This window comes from Cricetulus griseus, chromosome 7 (genome assembly GCF_003668045.3).
Source record: "Cricetulus griseus strain 17A/GY chromosome 7, alternate assembly CriGri-PICRH-1.0, whole genome shotgun sequence".
NCBI lineage: Eukaryota > Metazoa > Chordata > Mammalia > Rodentia > Cricetidae > Cricetulus > Cricetulus griseus.
Genome location: NC_048600.1, coordinates 50,579,269 through 50,594,469, shown reverse-complemented (window position 1 = coordinate 50,594,469; position 15,201 = coordinate 50,579,269). Strand labels below are relative to the sequence as shown.

The 15,201-nt window shown below is 46.0% G+C and overlaps 1 protein-coding gene across 1 annotated transcript in view; it reads right to left on the bottom strand.

The window, feature by feature from the left end:
- The window catches only part of Slit3 (slit guidance ligand 3), a 575,059-nt gene that overhangs the window by 123,546 nt on the left and 436,312 nt on the right, over window positions 1–15,201 (bottom strand). Inside the window, exons 8-9 of the mRNA XM_027425222.2 lie at window positions 9,600–9,763; window positions 2,023–2,164 (exon numbers count right to left, since the gene is read on the bottom strand). Coding sequence (XP_027281023.1) covers window positions 2,023–2,164; window positions 9,600–9,763 — 306 coding nt within the window. The remainder of the gene's footprint in view (window positions 1–2,022; window positions 2,165–9,599; window positions 9,764–15,201) is intronic.

The window sequence follows — 15,201 nt, the reverse complement described above, 5'->3', positions numbered from 1 at the left end:
CAGGTGTTCTCACCTCTCACATTGAGAGGGTCAAAGTCCCACCTTACATGAGCAGAGGCCTCTGAGAAAGAAGAGCATAGAACTACAAGGCAGAGGATGACAGGGCAGTAGGAGCGATGTGGGAAGGTCATGGGGCTGGGGGGAAAAAGAGGTGAACCAATGATGAAGGGAAGTAATACAGGAAGAGAAAAGCAGGCACAGATAGACAAGAGGAAGAAGCCAGAAGAGGAGAGGTGGGTAAGGGCTCTGCAAACTCCAGAAGAGGGCTCTCTCCAGGTCTAGGGCAGAGCAGTGTGGACAGCTATGGCAGCACACCATGGATGACCAACCCACTGCTAGAAGGCATTGGTGAGCATATGTGATAGCCTCATAGGGCGTGGATAGCAAAAAGTCCTCCCCACTCACTAGCTCCTGCCTGTGGTAAGTGGTGTGGACAAACCTGTGCCCTCTGGGGCTGGGGCAGAGAACCAGAGAACCAGAGAAGAGCTGGTAAAGTAGATGAAAAGAGAGCAGACCAGGATTCCACTATTGTGAGCTGTGTGCTTCACCATCTCAATTAGGGGGTGACCAAAGTCCTTAAACCACCCCATGATCTGGCCCCCACTTCCCCTCTGACCTTAGCTCCTACTTCCTCCCCCTGTTTCCTCTGCTTTAGTTACAATGGCCTCCTGGTATGCCAGACACACTTGCACCTCAGGGCTTTTGCACACAACCCTCCAACCTCCCTCTACCAATCTTACTCCAGAAATCACTTTTGTTACCCCCTTCGTTTGCTTCAGCTCCTTTCCTTGCTTCATTTTCTCCACAGACCAGCCACTTTTTGACTTATACTTTATTATTTGGTCTCTCTAGAATACACAGGCCACAAAAGCAGACATCGTGTCTACATTGTTTGTTGCTGTCTCTCCAAGTGCAGGCAAACTGCCTCACAAGCACACAAATAAATAAGAGGTGAATGGACCACAAACTTGAATGAGAATAGAAGGGTATGAACAGGGGAAGTGGAGGCAGAGACAGAGCAGACGATTATGCAACTGAGAGGCAAGGGCATCTACGACTTTGATTTTGAGGGATTTCATCCCATGTGTAGAAGCCTCTATCGGGTGCTAATGGTAAAGATAGCAAATGAAAGCACCTGTGACCCTTTAAGAGCTGGCTCTAGGCCAACGCTGACTGATATTCTACTCGTGCTAGAATGAGACAATGGCTATTTTATAATTCACGAGGGAAGATAAACAAGTCTGAGCCACGTGGACACATCTCACTGCAGTCTCACATTTGTACACAAGCATGGGCACACACAATCTTGTCTCTCTACCTGAAGAGCTAATCTAAAGGACAAAGGTCTCATAGGAACGATAAAGAGCTATGGAACCAATTCAGAATTTTAAATTCCTCTGCTCCCACCACCATTGTATAGTCCCTTGCCCCAGTATGGAGGCCTTCACTGAGTGCTCACATACAGTAGTTCATCTTGTTTTCACTAAGATCCACTGAAATTTAATACTGCAATTATCAGGTTATCACTGGTGAGAAAAACCAAAGAAAACATGGAAAACTAGTTTACTAAATGCCAGGCCAGACAGCCAGACAGTATGCAGGAGATTCAGGGTACAGACTCCATCTGATCCCAGGCAGGGATTGACAGCTTGCTAAAATGATCAGGCAAAATACATTTTAGGCTGTGTGCACTGTGTGATCTTTGGTCACAATTACTCCGCACTGCCCCGAGGGACCAGCCAAAGACAGTATAAACAAACGGGATGCATGTGTCCCGTAAAACTTTATTTGTAACACAGATGTGTCTCCTATAGGCTGCACCTTGATGTCACTATTCTTGAATCCATACTCTTGACCACTGAGTCATTATACCGATGAAAACCTAGAAGCCTAGAGAAGAGGTTCCTGAGTGTTTTTAATGGCCACACTTAACAGTCCAACATTCTGATAGTCTACGGAGGGACTGGCTGAGTCAGAGAGGTGAGCTAACTAGGGATGGAGGGACAGCAAATGGTCACTTACATTTCCACAATGCTCTCTGGCAGGTTGGTAGGAATTTCTGTCAGTCCCTTCCCTCGGCAGTCCACGATGTTATTACTGCATGTACAAGCAGAAGGGCAGGACAAGGAGTTGGCATTGCAGGATGGAGCCTCAGCGTGGGGACCTGTGGAGCCAGAACAGAATGGTCAAGTCTTGTCAGTGCTAGGAGCTTCCTGGCATTGAACCTCATGACCAGCTTCCTGAGGATGCAGCTTTAGTGATAAGCAATCTGGTGAATTACCATCAGTGGGTATCCCTCTCTTCTGGGAGACACAGAGAGGTTCTGTCTGGCCTTGACCCCACTGTGTGTTTCATCTCATCTGCTCCATTATCCCATCATGCTGCCGCTTCCATAGAAAGAGGAGGAGTTCTGAGCATGTACCACATATGGTACATATGCCATTAGAATCCAAAGGACAAACACCATGACCAGCATCTGAATGATACCTTGGAGTTTTTGTTTACATCTGGTGGCAGCATGTTGATGGCAGGCACAACTTCCATTTTAGGGCTGAAAGCCACTGGTGTCACAACCAAGTAAGGGGCTAAAATGTGGCAGAATTTCCCCCATTGCAGCATTGATCTTGTCAAAATGTCAGTTCATTGACCAGAAGTGACACCCAAGCCTGGCTTTATGTCTGAGGAAAAGTCAAGTTAAACTTACTAGGTAAGAGGCAAACAAGTCACCGCATTGTTTGGAATCAGCTCTCCATTCTGTTTGAGCTAAGAATCAGTGTACATGTAAATGTGATTAAAAGCCCAAGTAGACGGTATCCCAGGAGTTTAGTTTGAAGACCAAACAGGAAGATTTTGCTACTAATTCAATTCAGGATTGAAAGAATCCTCAAGAACCCCCGTGACTTCCTTTGGAGGTCACATCAAGCCCTAAATGCAAGAAACACATTGAAATGTCTTAAGGACACTGGCAAAATTTTCCATGTCCACATGTTTAGAGGGATGTCTGGCAGGGTGGGAGCTTCTTAGAGTCACGGTCATTGCTGTTGGGTCTTTTGCTGCTTCCAGTTGTCTGAGAGTTCTTAGGTAAGTGGCAGTGCTGAGCTTTTCTGATCCCATCTCCACAGATGAGGAGTTGGGAAGACACAAATTCTGAGGTCCTTAGTGGAGCTGCTAAGCCACCTGGCTTTCAGAGCAATGGATGTGGTAGGCATGGGACACCTCAAGGTGTGTTTTATTCTCACTTCTTCCTGCAAAGCCTACAGAGAGGGTCCAAGAAGGAGGGATACATCCTATCACCCTCATCAGTAAGAGGAAGTCTGGGAATAGCTGGCCTGTGACAACAGGGCTTTTGAAATGTAGATGACTTTCCCCAAGAAAAACTGCCAGACCAAGCCTTCTACATCAAGGGGTAAGCTAAGACTGAGCTAAGGAGAACTGCCACACCCTGGATATCTATCTTCCTGTAGGGGAAATGCTGGTTTGAGTCTGCCAACTCCACCCATTCAGGCAGGAGGATGTGAGGACGGCCCCTCTTTTGATCAGGCAAAATATTACTTGCAGAGTATGCGTCAGAAAGGGGGGTATCAAATTTGAGGGCTCCTGTTGGCAACAGGAGCATATGACATGAAGTTTTTCAAGGGTGCACCTCTGACCTCTATGTTGAAATAAATTAATTTAAAGCAGACTCAGCTAGAAATCCCCTGGGACCTGGCTGGGTCTTCCCTGGGTGGTTCTGAGTCAGCTGGTGGTATACACTTTGTTTCAAGGTATGTTGTCAAGGCAAAAAGAAAAAAAAAAACTTTAAAAGATTCCTTAACCAGGTCACTAATAACACCTTTAATTACACAGAAAAAAAACAATGGTAATTATAGCCTCCGTCAGCACCCTGGGCTGGCACCTCCCCTATTGTGGGGAGGCCAATACCTCCTTGTTTAAACACTCCAGGTTCAATCTGATTGAAAGACAGATTCCCTCCCTCTGCAAGCACATCTCTCTGATGAATGTGAAGAACCCTCTGAAGAACCAGGTCTGGTCCCTTAAAGACCTGGATGTCTGTAAAGTGATGGCAGAAGTTCCAGCCCTTTGCTATCTCTGTGCAGACTGAGAACGCAAATTGTATAGGGCAATGACCTTTTTAGTCTTACTGTTATATTCTCACTGCTTACAACAGGCCTCAGCACCAAATAAACTTAATAGATAGACTCTGGATAATAAGGACGGGCACATGAATGGATTGGCTTGGGGGCCTGGAAGAGGTGGTGGAAGTGGGGAATGTCCCCCAAGCTTCTGAGGTGGGAGTTTCTTCTGGATGCCCCCGAGGAAAGGCTCCCTGAGTTCTGAGTGTCCTGGCTCTGGGAGGTGAGTTCAGGTGTTGAGTAGGAGATGGAGTGGCCATGGATGATGGGACCGCTTCCTGATGTCCACTCTTCCTACTACAGTTCAGTGCTGGCAAAGCCCTTTACCCAGTACATGGCCCGGTGTCTTGAGGCACAGTAAAGCAGTGCATGGGACAACAGATGCACCAGCCCTTCCTTACATGACACAAACATCAGGGTTTCCCAGACAAGGAGCATGAGGATGAAGAGGATGAGGCAGGAATGGTCCCCAGCTAAACCTCTCCTCAGGAAGGCTGCTGTGACTGTGGGCACAGGCTCAGTAGTACACTAGCGATCTCGCCTGCGCTGTCCATACAGGTCCAGGTCCTCTCCTAGTGCCCAGAGAGAAGGAAGTGGGGCCTATGACTAGAAGCTGTGCTCCTCCCCCACCTTAGCTGTCACTCCATCTTTGTTCTTCTCCTAACTGGCGAAATAGGATGGTCTAAAAACTGCAAGGTGCATGCTTGTCTGCCCAGATGATGGGCTTTGGTCTCAGATAGGCCCATGGAGATGCCAAGAATGGCCACCTTTCTCATAACAGCAGCCAGCACCCAAGAGATGAAGACCATGCTGCATTCAGTGCCCTGAATATATGACACCACTCGATCCTCAATGAACCTTCGATCTAAGCTCTACCTCTTCCATTCCCATTACATTGATGAAGAACCTTTTAAAGGCAAAGGTTAAAGAAACTACCTAAGATCACAGAACCATGGAATAACATGGTTCTCGAATCTGGCTGAGTACTTTTCTGTCTCTTTTGGCAGAAAAAAATAACCCACCTTAAATGCTGCTCTTTATTGCTACAGAATTGAAAATCCATGGAGCCTAGGAATCTCAGGAGAAGGAGTAGGGGCCAAGACAAGGACTGCCTAAGCTACACTAGTAAGGGGCAAGCACTCTGGTGTTTCTTTCTTTCTGATTAAAAAAAAATCACCCAGTAGAGTGCAGAGTAAAAATATCCAATGGCCTTGTGAGTATGTTGAAATAAATTAATTCCAGTATTCAAATTAAGCTTCCCAACTGGCCTCTGGCCTTTCAAAAGCCAACAACAAGACTGCAGCGACAAAGGAACTCCAGCAATTACGATGAGAATATAAATGAACATGATTTAAATACCAGAGGCATGATAATTTTGGAAATGGCTAAATAAACCTAATAATCTCATTCCTGCAATGTTCAATTATGGTATTTTAATTAAAACCTCCTAAGGAGAGGGGTGGCTAGACTCAGCCTACCTTAATTATCTTTATACTTAGTAACGAGTCTCAAATAGAAAGAAAGAAAACGAGAATGAAAGAAAGTTTCTGTTTCCAGGGAGATAAGTATATTTTATTTTTGAATGGTAAAGAGGAAATTGATGGAGAGGCTGTTGGGATTCAGCATTGTTTAGGAGCACCAGAAAAAAAAGAGATCTGTCCTTTACTTCTGGAAGATAAGATTTATATCTTTATGAAAAGATATTTCATATTCAAGGCCACAGGTCTGAAATGGATAGACAAATCAATGGGCTCAAAGACATTCAAAGGAAAGAGATAATTGATTCAGGAGGTCAAATAGTTAACAAATAGCCATAAATTATGAATAATGACAGGTACAAACTCTCTGAGATTAAGCTATCAGGAAAGGAACACATGGAAAGATAAATCTTAGAATATGAACTCCCAAATAAGACCATTAAATGAAGACGAAAAAACATATAAACTTAGCAAATTATGTAACATGAATCCTTTCTCTAATGTGTTACACACTTTGATAAAATTCTGATATGTTCCAAGGGACAAGCAGATAAAACATGGCCTATGGGTCCTTAAAGCCCTCAGGCTCTAGAAACAAAAGATGCTGACAGAGAAATCCTTCAGTCGTCACTGAAGGCAGCCCAACAAGGCATGCTGTACCACACAGAAGTCACTCTAATAAAAGATAAAATAGAGACAGACACATTCCCCTCACCCGGGTTTTTTTAAAAAAAAAAAGTCCCAATTGCCTCCCCAGAGGGAGGGAATAGATGTCTTAGATTGGAAGGGCACAGTTGACAAGAGATGCATTTGCTAAGTGCGCTACTGGCAGAGATAGCAGGAGAGATAATGTGCCCATCCCCATAGCTTCTGGGTGGTGAGGGGAGGTGAGGAGAGATGAGGGGAATTGAGGGGAAGCCAGGCTGAGGATGGCTGGATTTAATTCAAGGGTGCTATCAGGGACTTGGGCAGCCAGGGCCTCCCAGCTGAGTGAAAGGTCTTTCCTATCTCTGGAGCTGTGTTTGGGGGAAGGTTTAGCTACCACAGAAGGGCTCAGGGAGTTTTTTTCCTGCTGCTTTGATAGGCAACTCTGGGGATGGAGCTACTGGCACAGGAGACTTAACTGATGCTCCATGTGCCAGCTGCTCCTGAGTGACGCCCCAGCGGCATCATTCGGAAGTTCTTGTGCCTCACTGAAGTCCCCTTGGTTGAGCTGTTAAATTTCTGTTTGGGCAACTTGAGACAATCACAGCCAGGTCCACATCAGGCAGCCTCACTCGGATGCCTTGCTGGGCTCTGGCCTGAGGTGGGTGGGTCTGTATCCTCCATGGTGGTGCACTCAAGGGTGGCGAGGACCTAGGACAGCCCTTCTCTGTGACTTTCTCAGGGTCTCCCAGACTGGTCACTACTGTCTTAATTGCCTTGTTCCCCACTAGCATCCCTTATTATCACCTTATAAACTACCTATCATATGGAGGAGGCAACACTTGTGTGGTGTTTGTACCCCTCGAACCTCATTCATCATGGGTAGTGTCCATTCCTCATAGGAGCTCAACACACCAGATCCCCTAAGCACTGTAACTAACTTTGACTTTTCCTAAGCATCCACTCAGAACAGTCTATGTTTTAACCCTTGGGTATCTGACAAGTTCCTGAAATACCCTTTGCACAGAGGGAGAGTCCCCCTGAATCAATGCCCTAACTTGGTACTACTGGTGACAGGGAGAGATTCAGAGCTTACTGCTGTCTAGAGAGGGGTGGGGATTCTCATGTCTTCAAAAGACATCATCTGGCCACATACATGTTAGAAATTACAAGAGCCATCATGTGCAGTGGGCGTGGCTGCTTTAATCAGGGAAGGGATAAAGATGTTCTGTTCCTACATTTAGCCAAGGAAACTGCTGCTAGAGCTAGGCTTTTCAAAGGGCTAGGGTCAGGCACTGGCATTTCTAGGGCTGTGGTCAGGCAACCTTATTCTCATGGGGCTTGGATTTTGACTGCTGTTGGATAAGCAGTGTCTGGGCAGTGTGCTGACAGAAGGCAGCTTTCGAGACAGAGAAGCACTCATGGTCACATGCCACTTTACTCTCAGCACCCACCTGTCATGTAGTGTTTTTACATTCTCTCTAATTAGTTTTCCTCAGTAGCTCTTGGATGGCTCCTGCACTCTGTAATTATTTCTTTCACTGGCACTTATGCCGATATTGCACCCTTTGCCTGATAATTACTGTAATTATAGTCACTATATTTGAATTTGGTGCCTGTGTGATAAACGGTTTTATTATATGTGTTTGATGGGAAGTGATTTCTAAGTGGGCGTCCATAGGAAGTTATTGAGGTACTACTTAGAGATGTGTTAAAATGTTTTCAGAGAATAAATAACATGATGAAGTGATAATGTGACAGGGAAAAAGCAGAGCAGAGAGAGGAGGGGCACGGTGAATTCAAGAATGGAATGATTCACACACAAAGTCTATAGCCTTGGCATCCTGGGGCATCCTGGGGCTTGTTAATTGAGTTTGTTAAACCCTCAGTACCATGCTGGTTAGTGTGTGTGTGTGTGTGTGTGTGTGTGTGTGTGTGTGTGTGTGTGTGTGTGTGTGTGTGTGTGTCTGTGTCTCTGTCTGTGTGTCTGTGTGTGTTTTGATCAATCTGACACAAGCTAGAGTTACCTGGGAAGAGGGACACTCAATTGAGAAAATGCCTTCATTAGATTGGCCTACAAGGAAGTCTATAGGGCATTTTCTTGATTAATGATTGGTAGGCAGGTAGCACTGGGTTGTATAGGAAACTAGAGAAAGCCATGGGGAAGCAAGCCAGTGAGCAGTGTTCCTCCATGGCTTCTGCTTCCATTCCTGCCTCGAGTTCCTGCCCTGACTCCCCTAGTGATGGATTGTAAGCTGTAACTTAACTAAATCCATTCCTCCTCAAGTTGCTTCTGCCTGAAACTTTATCACAGCAGAAGAAAGCAAACTAGGACAAAATGGAAAGTGGGCAATAGCTAAGAAGAGAAAGAAATACAAGGTAGGCTCTTTGTGTGCACTGGCCTCCCAGGTTGAGCCTTTTAGAAGCTACAGGACTCCAATCCAGTCCTGGGTTCCTGGAAACCTATATGACTCTTAGGGAATCGTGTGAGTGTTTTCCCTCCCTCCCCCAAAAGCCCAAGAATTATCTCCACCAGAAGAGTTGGTAGGAGCAAACAGAATTTAGGATCTAGTTTAAGAGCTATGCTCTCTGGGAAGATAGTGGGTCACTCAGCCACCTTCCATTCTTGGAGATCCCATTATTATGTGCCTGTGTGCTTCAATTCCGAGAGCTATGTAGGCAATCTGGGCCTCTATTATACCCCAGTCACCCACAGATCAAACCCTTATGTTTGCTCAGCACATCCTGTGGGCCCACTAAGCTATAATAATCAAACTTCACTTATCTCACTTTTACCAAGTATTAGGCTAAGTGCTCTATATTCATTATTTTACCTAATCCTCCCATCCATTCTTAGAGCTGTGTTTTAGAATTATTTCTATTTCAGGTGAGTGATAACTTGCTAAAATCACACATCAGCAAGGGGAGAGCTAGGACTTCTAGCTAGACAGGCTTAGTCCAGGGCCTGCATCATCCCATCTCCCCATTTCTGCAGGCATTTAGTTGGCAGAGGGTGTGTAGTCAATTCAGAAACACCTCCATTACACCTGCATCCCGAGGACATGCTTCTCATCAAATTTGAGATTTTCTAGTGCCAGGGGGCTCTGGGGCTCAACAGAGAGAGTGATTCATGAATTCTTTTAGTGTCTTCTGTTCTAGATGCCAACAGATCCTCTTTTGGAGCTCCTTGCAGAATGCAAGCTCTTCAACTCATGACTGCATACCTCAGGTGACTATGGGGTTCCTTCCATAACAATCCCTGGCAAGGGCATGATCAGGACCAGGGTCCTGATGGGCATGTGGATCTTATCTTAGGAGAGGAGAGCAAGGAAAGCAGGCTCACCTGGACACACGTACTCCTTCTTCTGCACATCTGCCACATTGAAGCCTCTCAGATGCACGGGAGCCATGCAGAGGGTGAACTGGCCAACTGTCCGCCGCTGTCGTAGCCAATCTGAGAGCCAGGCCAAGTGACAATCACAGTACAGATGGTTGGAGTGGAGACGCCTGGAAGAAGGAGAGAGAGAGAGAGATTCCATTACACGGAGAAGAGAGTGGGCTAGACCTCTGGTGCCCCTGTTCCCAGCATGATAATTTACATGTGCCTAGGGCAGCAGTCCTGACCCCTATGCACAGGAAAAGAAATCAGAAGCCACTAATATCTTCATGGGTAGGCCACAGTCAATTGTTCAGATCCTGAAGGTTCTGAGCAATTTCCATGTCTTCAGAGTAATTCTACTCTTTTCCTCTCCATGCAAGCAAGCATCAGCACAGAGGAGAGGGAGGATGATATCACTACAGTGTGATGACAGAGAATGACACCACCATCCTGGTGTGAGTCAGACAGAGTGATTCTGCCACACTGGAGTGCAGGACTTATAGCTGGCTTAGATGGAGTTCTGCTTCCCCTCTGATTCTGTGGGGCTGTGGGGCTGAGATCTGCTAGAGCCTTCGCTGCCTCTCCTTCATTGCGTCCTATGTGTCCTTTATGATCCCACAGCATAAATGTGGGGAGCTGTAAGCCAGTGCCAACGGTGCACTCGAAGCAAGGTGAGAAGGAAAAGAGAAGGGGCTTTCTGGGGACATTCCTTCTCTCTACCCTCCTGGTAAATAAGGTGTTGTTCTGAGCAGGATCTTGTAATCCTTCGCACTCTCCATGGTGCCTGCCTTCTCTTTGTCAAGATCTATTTTACCTGGTAGCTTCCTACTCTGAGACCGATCTAGATGCAAAGACTTCCTAACCACTTCTAGACTACTGCTCTTTGCTGGGAGCTGTGATTCCAGATCAGTTTCTTGCTCTTGAGTGGATAGGTTTCCCTAGATGGACCCGAATGTTCCACTTCCCAGGGGAATCCCCTCTGGCTAAGTGACTTGAACTTCCTCCTGTGAGTTGGGAGGCAAACTGAGGACACTCAGGACTTCTGGAGAGCCCTCCTTAAGGAGTCCATGCCAGCATTTCTAACTTCCACATTCCCTACATTTGTTAGAATTGGTGGCGTGTGAGTTTTAGTAGCATGAGACTCAGGTTTCGTTGTAAATTTCCTGAACACACTAATCAGCCAGCTGTTACCTTGGGACTGTCGAGAGCCCCGTGTCAGGCCCATTAATACGGCACAGCAGCCCAGAGGAGTGGCTTGGATCATGTTTGTACTATAATGAGAGAACTGAAGGGCCCTTGACCACATCCCACTTAGCACAAGGTCAACATTGCCAAACACTAGCCAAGTGCAGCTAACTCAGGCTATGTGCTGACTGAGCCTTCTGTCACCATTGGACACAGAACTCCAGCAGGCCAGGTCCACAGGGGCTTGGCTGTCCCAAATCCCATGTGGATTAAATGAACCCAAAACTTACATAAAATGTAAAACATCTTTTTTTTTTTTTGCTGAGCATATTTATAGATATCAAGTCAGATACACTTTCAGAAGCTCCAAGGCCTTAGACATAGAAACTATGGGGTCCTAGCACATTTCCCCCCTTTAGTTTCCAAGCCCAAACCCTCTGAGCTATTGCAAGCATGGCCCCTCCTAAGTCTGGATTCTGAATACCATAAAACAGTTAGAAAGGGCAGTGTTGTCAAAGTCCCAAGGTAGAGGGAAACGCCTCAATGGGAGGAGGAGGGTAGAAAGGACCTCTGACTGCTAATGGGCATAATCACTTTGTGCCAAGAGCAAAGGGAAGACTACTTATCCTTTCCTAAACAGCTGGAAGAGGTGAGGGTCTTTGCTAGCAGCCCCACCAGGAAGCAGTGGTGCCTGGGCAAATACCACGTGGCTCTGTGAGGGAAAGGAGGAGTACAGGGCAGCCTGCTGTGTAGCATAGGATGAGAGGAAGGGATTCTATTTGTGCAGGAGACCCAGCCAGTTAATCAGCTTGCCTTTTATGTGCCCTGATTGGTAGTAAGGGAATGATGTTAAGACAACAGAGATGACTTCCAGACAGGCGAGGGTCTCCGAGGTGGCTAAATCAGAACAAGTGATATTTTAACAGGACCAGAATGAGGTTTAGGCACACCCGAGTTTTTGTCAGATGCTTCATTTCTGGGTTAGCCAAAAAGTTGGAGGCTTCCCTTTAGAAGATGGTGTTAAGTGAGTTCTTTCTCAGCCCCAAATCAGCTCTTTTCAATCTTGCTATAGACGTTTGTATCCCTCTGTCCATCTTCCCGAGACCTTCTCCATTCCAAAGTGGGTTCACAGAAAAGTAGTGACCTCCCCTGATACAGGAGCCCCATGGAGCTTTAATCAGAAAGACCTGGGCAGGGGACTGGCTGGGCTCCCTCCATTAGTAGTATTATCTATCAGAAATGACAGCAGGGTCAAGCTAGAAAGATTCTTTAAAGTTGTCTTTCACATCATACTTGGAAGATAAAATGGGGCAGCACCATTCCAAATAATATCCATGCTTTTTATTTGTATGTGTATCTGGGAGTACAATGTACGAATGTATGGTGTGTGTGCACGTGAGTGTGTGAACATGGGTATGCATGTGCCATAGAGCACATGTGGCGGTCAGAGGACAACCTAGGGTGTCAGTCCTTGCCTTCATTTGTTGTCTGACAGTCTCTGTTGCCTGCCATTGTGCAACAGAGCTAGCTGGTGCACATGCTTTTAGGGGTTCTCCCGTCTCTGCCTTCCATCTTATCCTAGGGGCACCAGAATTACAGACCAGTTGTGTACTATCATGCTGGCTTACTAAGTACTGTTTTTTATATTTTTATTTTTTCTAAGTACTGTTTTTTAAAATAATCACAGGCATCATGAAATTTGTTGTGGAAACTGCTAGGAAGGGTTCAAATCCTCTGAGTGAGAAGAGAGATTATTTAATTGCATTCCACTATTTTAAGTTGTGAGGGGGATGGATGGCATAAGGTCCTGGACCATGTGGAAGCTCTGGTCTCTCGTAAGGACGGATGCTCTGCTCTTCTGGTCCCATCATGTTCTATTTCCCACCCATCTGGGTGAATGTGAGCCCTGGCTCTGATGTCAAATTATCTAATACTGGCCCTGGTTCCTGATTTCTGACTTTGATTTGGGGGCAGTGATTTCATCTAGGCCTCAGTGCTACCAGCTATAAAATGGGAAGGACTGTTCTGCGGGTTGAAGTAATTCACGGGGAGTGCTCTACACAAGGCCTGGCCCATGGTAGGACCATGGAAGAAATATTTCCTGCTGCTGTCATGAGTTCAGGAACAGTGGATTTAAGTCTCTTCCCAAACCATTTAAGTGGATTTAAATCTCTTCACAGGCCTGCCTGTCTGTGGCTGCTGCTTCTTATACAGATGTGGAAGCATCCAGGTGGCTGGGGTCCTTGTATGTTCTTCTGTGATCTTTTGAGGATGGACACACCGTACTCCACACAGATGAGACCACCTCTGTGGAGCAGAAGGCGAATGAATACAAATGCCAATTTACAAAAGGTGCCTTTTAGCCACAGATGCCAAATTAAATTTCCAGCAAATCCTTTTAGAGAGGGTCAGTGTTCATTTTCCATCAAATGTGGCTTTCTGAATTCTATGTAAAAGCTTTCCTTTGGAAATCCCATTTATGACTTCCTTCCTCTCTCCTCCTCCCTCCTTCTCCAACACCAGTCACCCACCCCCAACGCTTTAATTACAGTGAAGGGGGATTAGTCAGTTCGTCCCCAGGGAGTTCTGTACAGAGCCATCTCTGAATTAAACTAAAGAGAAAATGGCAGCAGGCAGAGAGCAAAGGGACAGATGAGATTGATTGATTGATCTGAACTCATCAGACGGATGTTTGGTACCACAGAGAAAAATCACAAGAGAAATGAGATGAAACTCCTTACCCACGTCCCCTCCTCAACATGCCCCAAGCAGGCACCCAAGATCCCGGGTCAGCCACCTCCCTCAGCTCCCGTGGACCTATCCTCCCCCGTGTCACTGCTGTTGAAGAAGGTCCTGGGCACAGAGGGAAGCCTGTCACAGAGGAAGTATCAGGAGGTGCTGCAAGGCTGTGTTCCACAGTGAGAACTTCCAGATACTCACTCCTTTGGGAGAACAGGCCCAGCATCCTCAGGCTCACTTCTGACTTCCTGTTTTGGAACCTGGGCTCTATGCTTCATTGTGGTTTGCTGGGTTCTCAGAAGACCAAATGGTGTCTCCTTAAAATTCTACTAATGTACCACTCTATTTTCAGAGGGAGGGAAAATGACTCATTTTCCTAGTGTGTTGTCATCCGAGGGTACTCAACAGGAATCTGGGAGTAGAGACTGGTCTGGGATGGTAACTATTGGTAATAACTAACAGTACTATGCACACCTGTAATAAGCACTTCCCATGTCACACCATAGTGTGCCCTCACAGTAACTCTAACGTAAGCATGTATTATTAAGTGCCTGCCCCAAAGCACAGAAAGATGAAGATATGTCTTAAGTAAGTGGTGGAGCCTGCATGTAAACTCAGATCTGCACGCTCCAAAATGCTTTGCACTGCTTTCTTACATATCCCTTCCTTGGTCTTTTTTTTTTTTTTTCTTTTTGTATCACTCTCACCTAGAGATAAGCTCACTCTCTCAGGAATGCAGGGGCTTTCAAACTACAAGAGCACAAAGGAGCACAGAAGAGCTTGCCACGGTCAGTCAGATTTCTAGATAATTGTGCGGCGATAATATATAATGCCAGCTATTATCTACCGGGTGGTGGGCACTGTCTGTGTTCAGTTCCATCTACTCTTCACCATCAGCCATATTCACAGAAGAAGGGAAAGCAGTCATAGAGCCAATTAAGGGCAAAGGGCATGGCAGTTCTTTGCTTTGGTTCTAAATGTACTCAGCTAAAAGCTGTCAGAGGCTGGTTCTCCCTTTCTGCTGTGATGCAAACATTCAGAAAGATGAGAACATCAAGCAAGAACCTCTCTGGAAAAGCCAAGCAGATTCTACTGCAGAAAAACTTACAAATGTGTTACTGGCTGAAAGCAGAGTGCCCCAGATAACAACAGTCATGGGTATGCTTCTGGAGCGACCAACCTGAAGGCTTAATCTTATCCAAGGCATTAAAAGATGAAGCACCAAGTTAGTATATTCTAACATCCAAACGTTGTTCAGAGAGCAGGAGCATGTAGCAGGTGCCACCTTGGTGGGATAGCGAAAGGACAAAGATTCTTCCTCCATTCCCAGAAGGGAAAATCACATTATGATAGAACTGCCAGTGGAATATGGCATGGGCATGAGTGAAGTCAATGGTGACAGTGGTGGGGGTTGGGGGTTGTCTCATCTCATACATTTTCTGTTTTTAACTAAGTAGCTTTTGGCAACATAAACTAACAAATTTTCTATCAAACACAACAAACACAGTGCAGGAAGGCTTCTTACAGTTTAGGGTGATAAGAAATGGAATTTCCACCAGGCGTTGGTGGCGCACGCCTTTAATCCCAGCACTCGGGAGGCAGAGGCAGGTGGATCTCTGTGAGTTCGAGGCCAGCCTGGTCT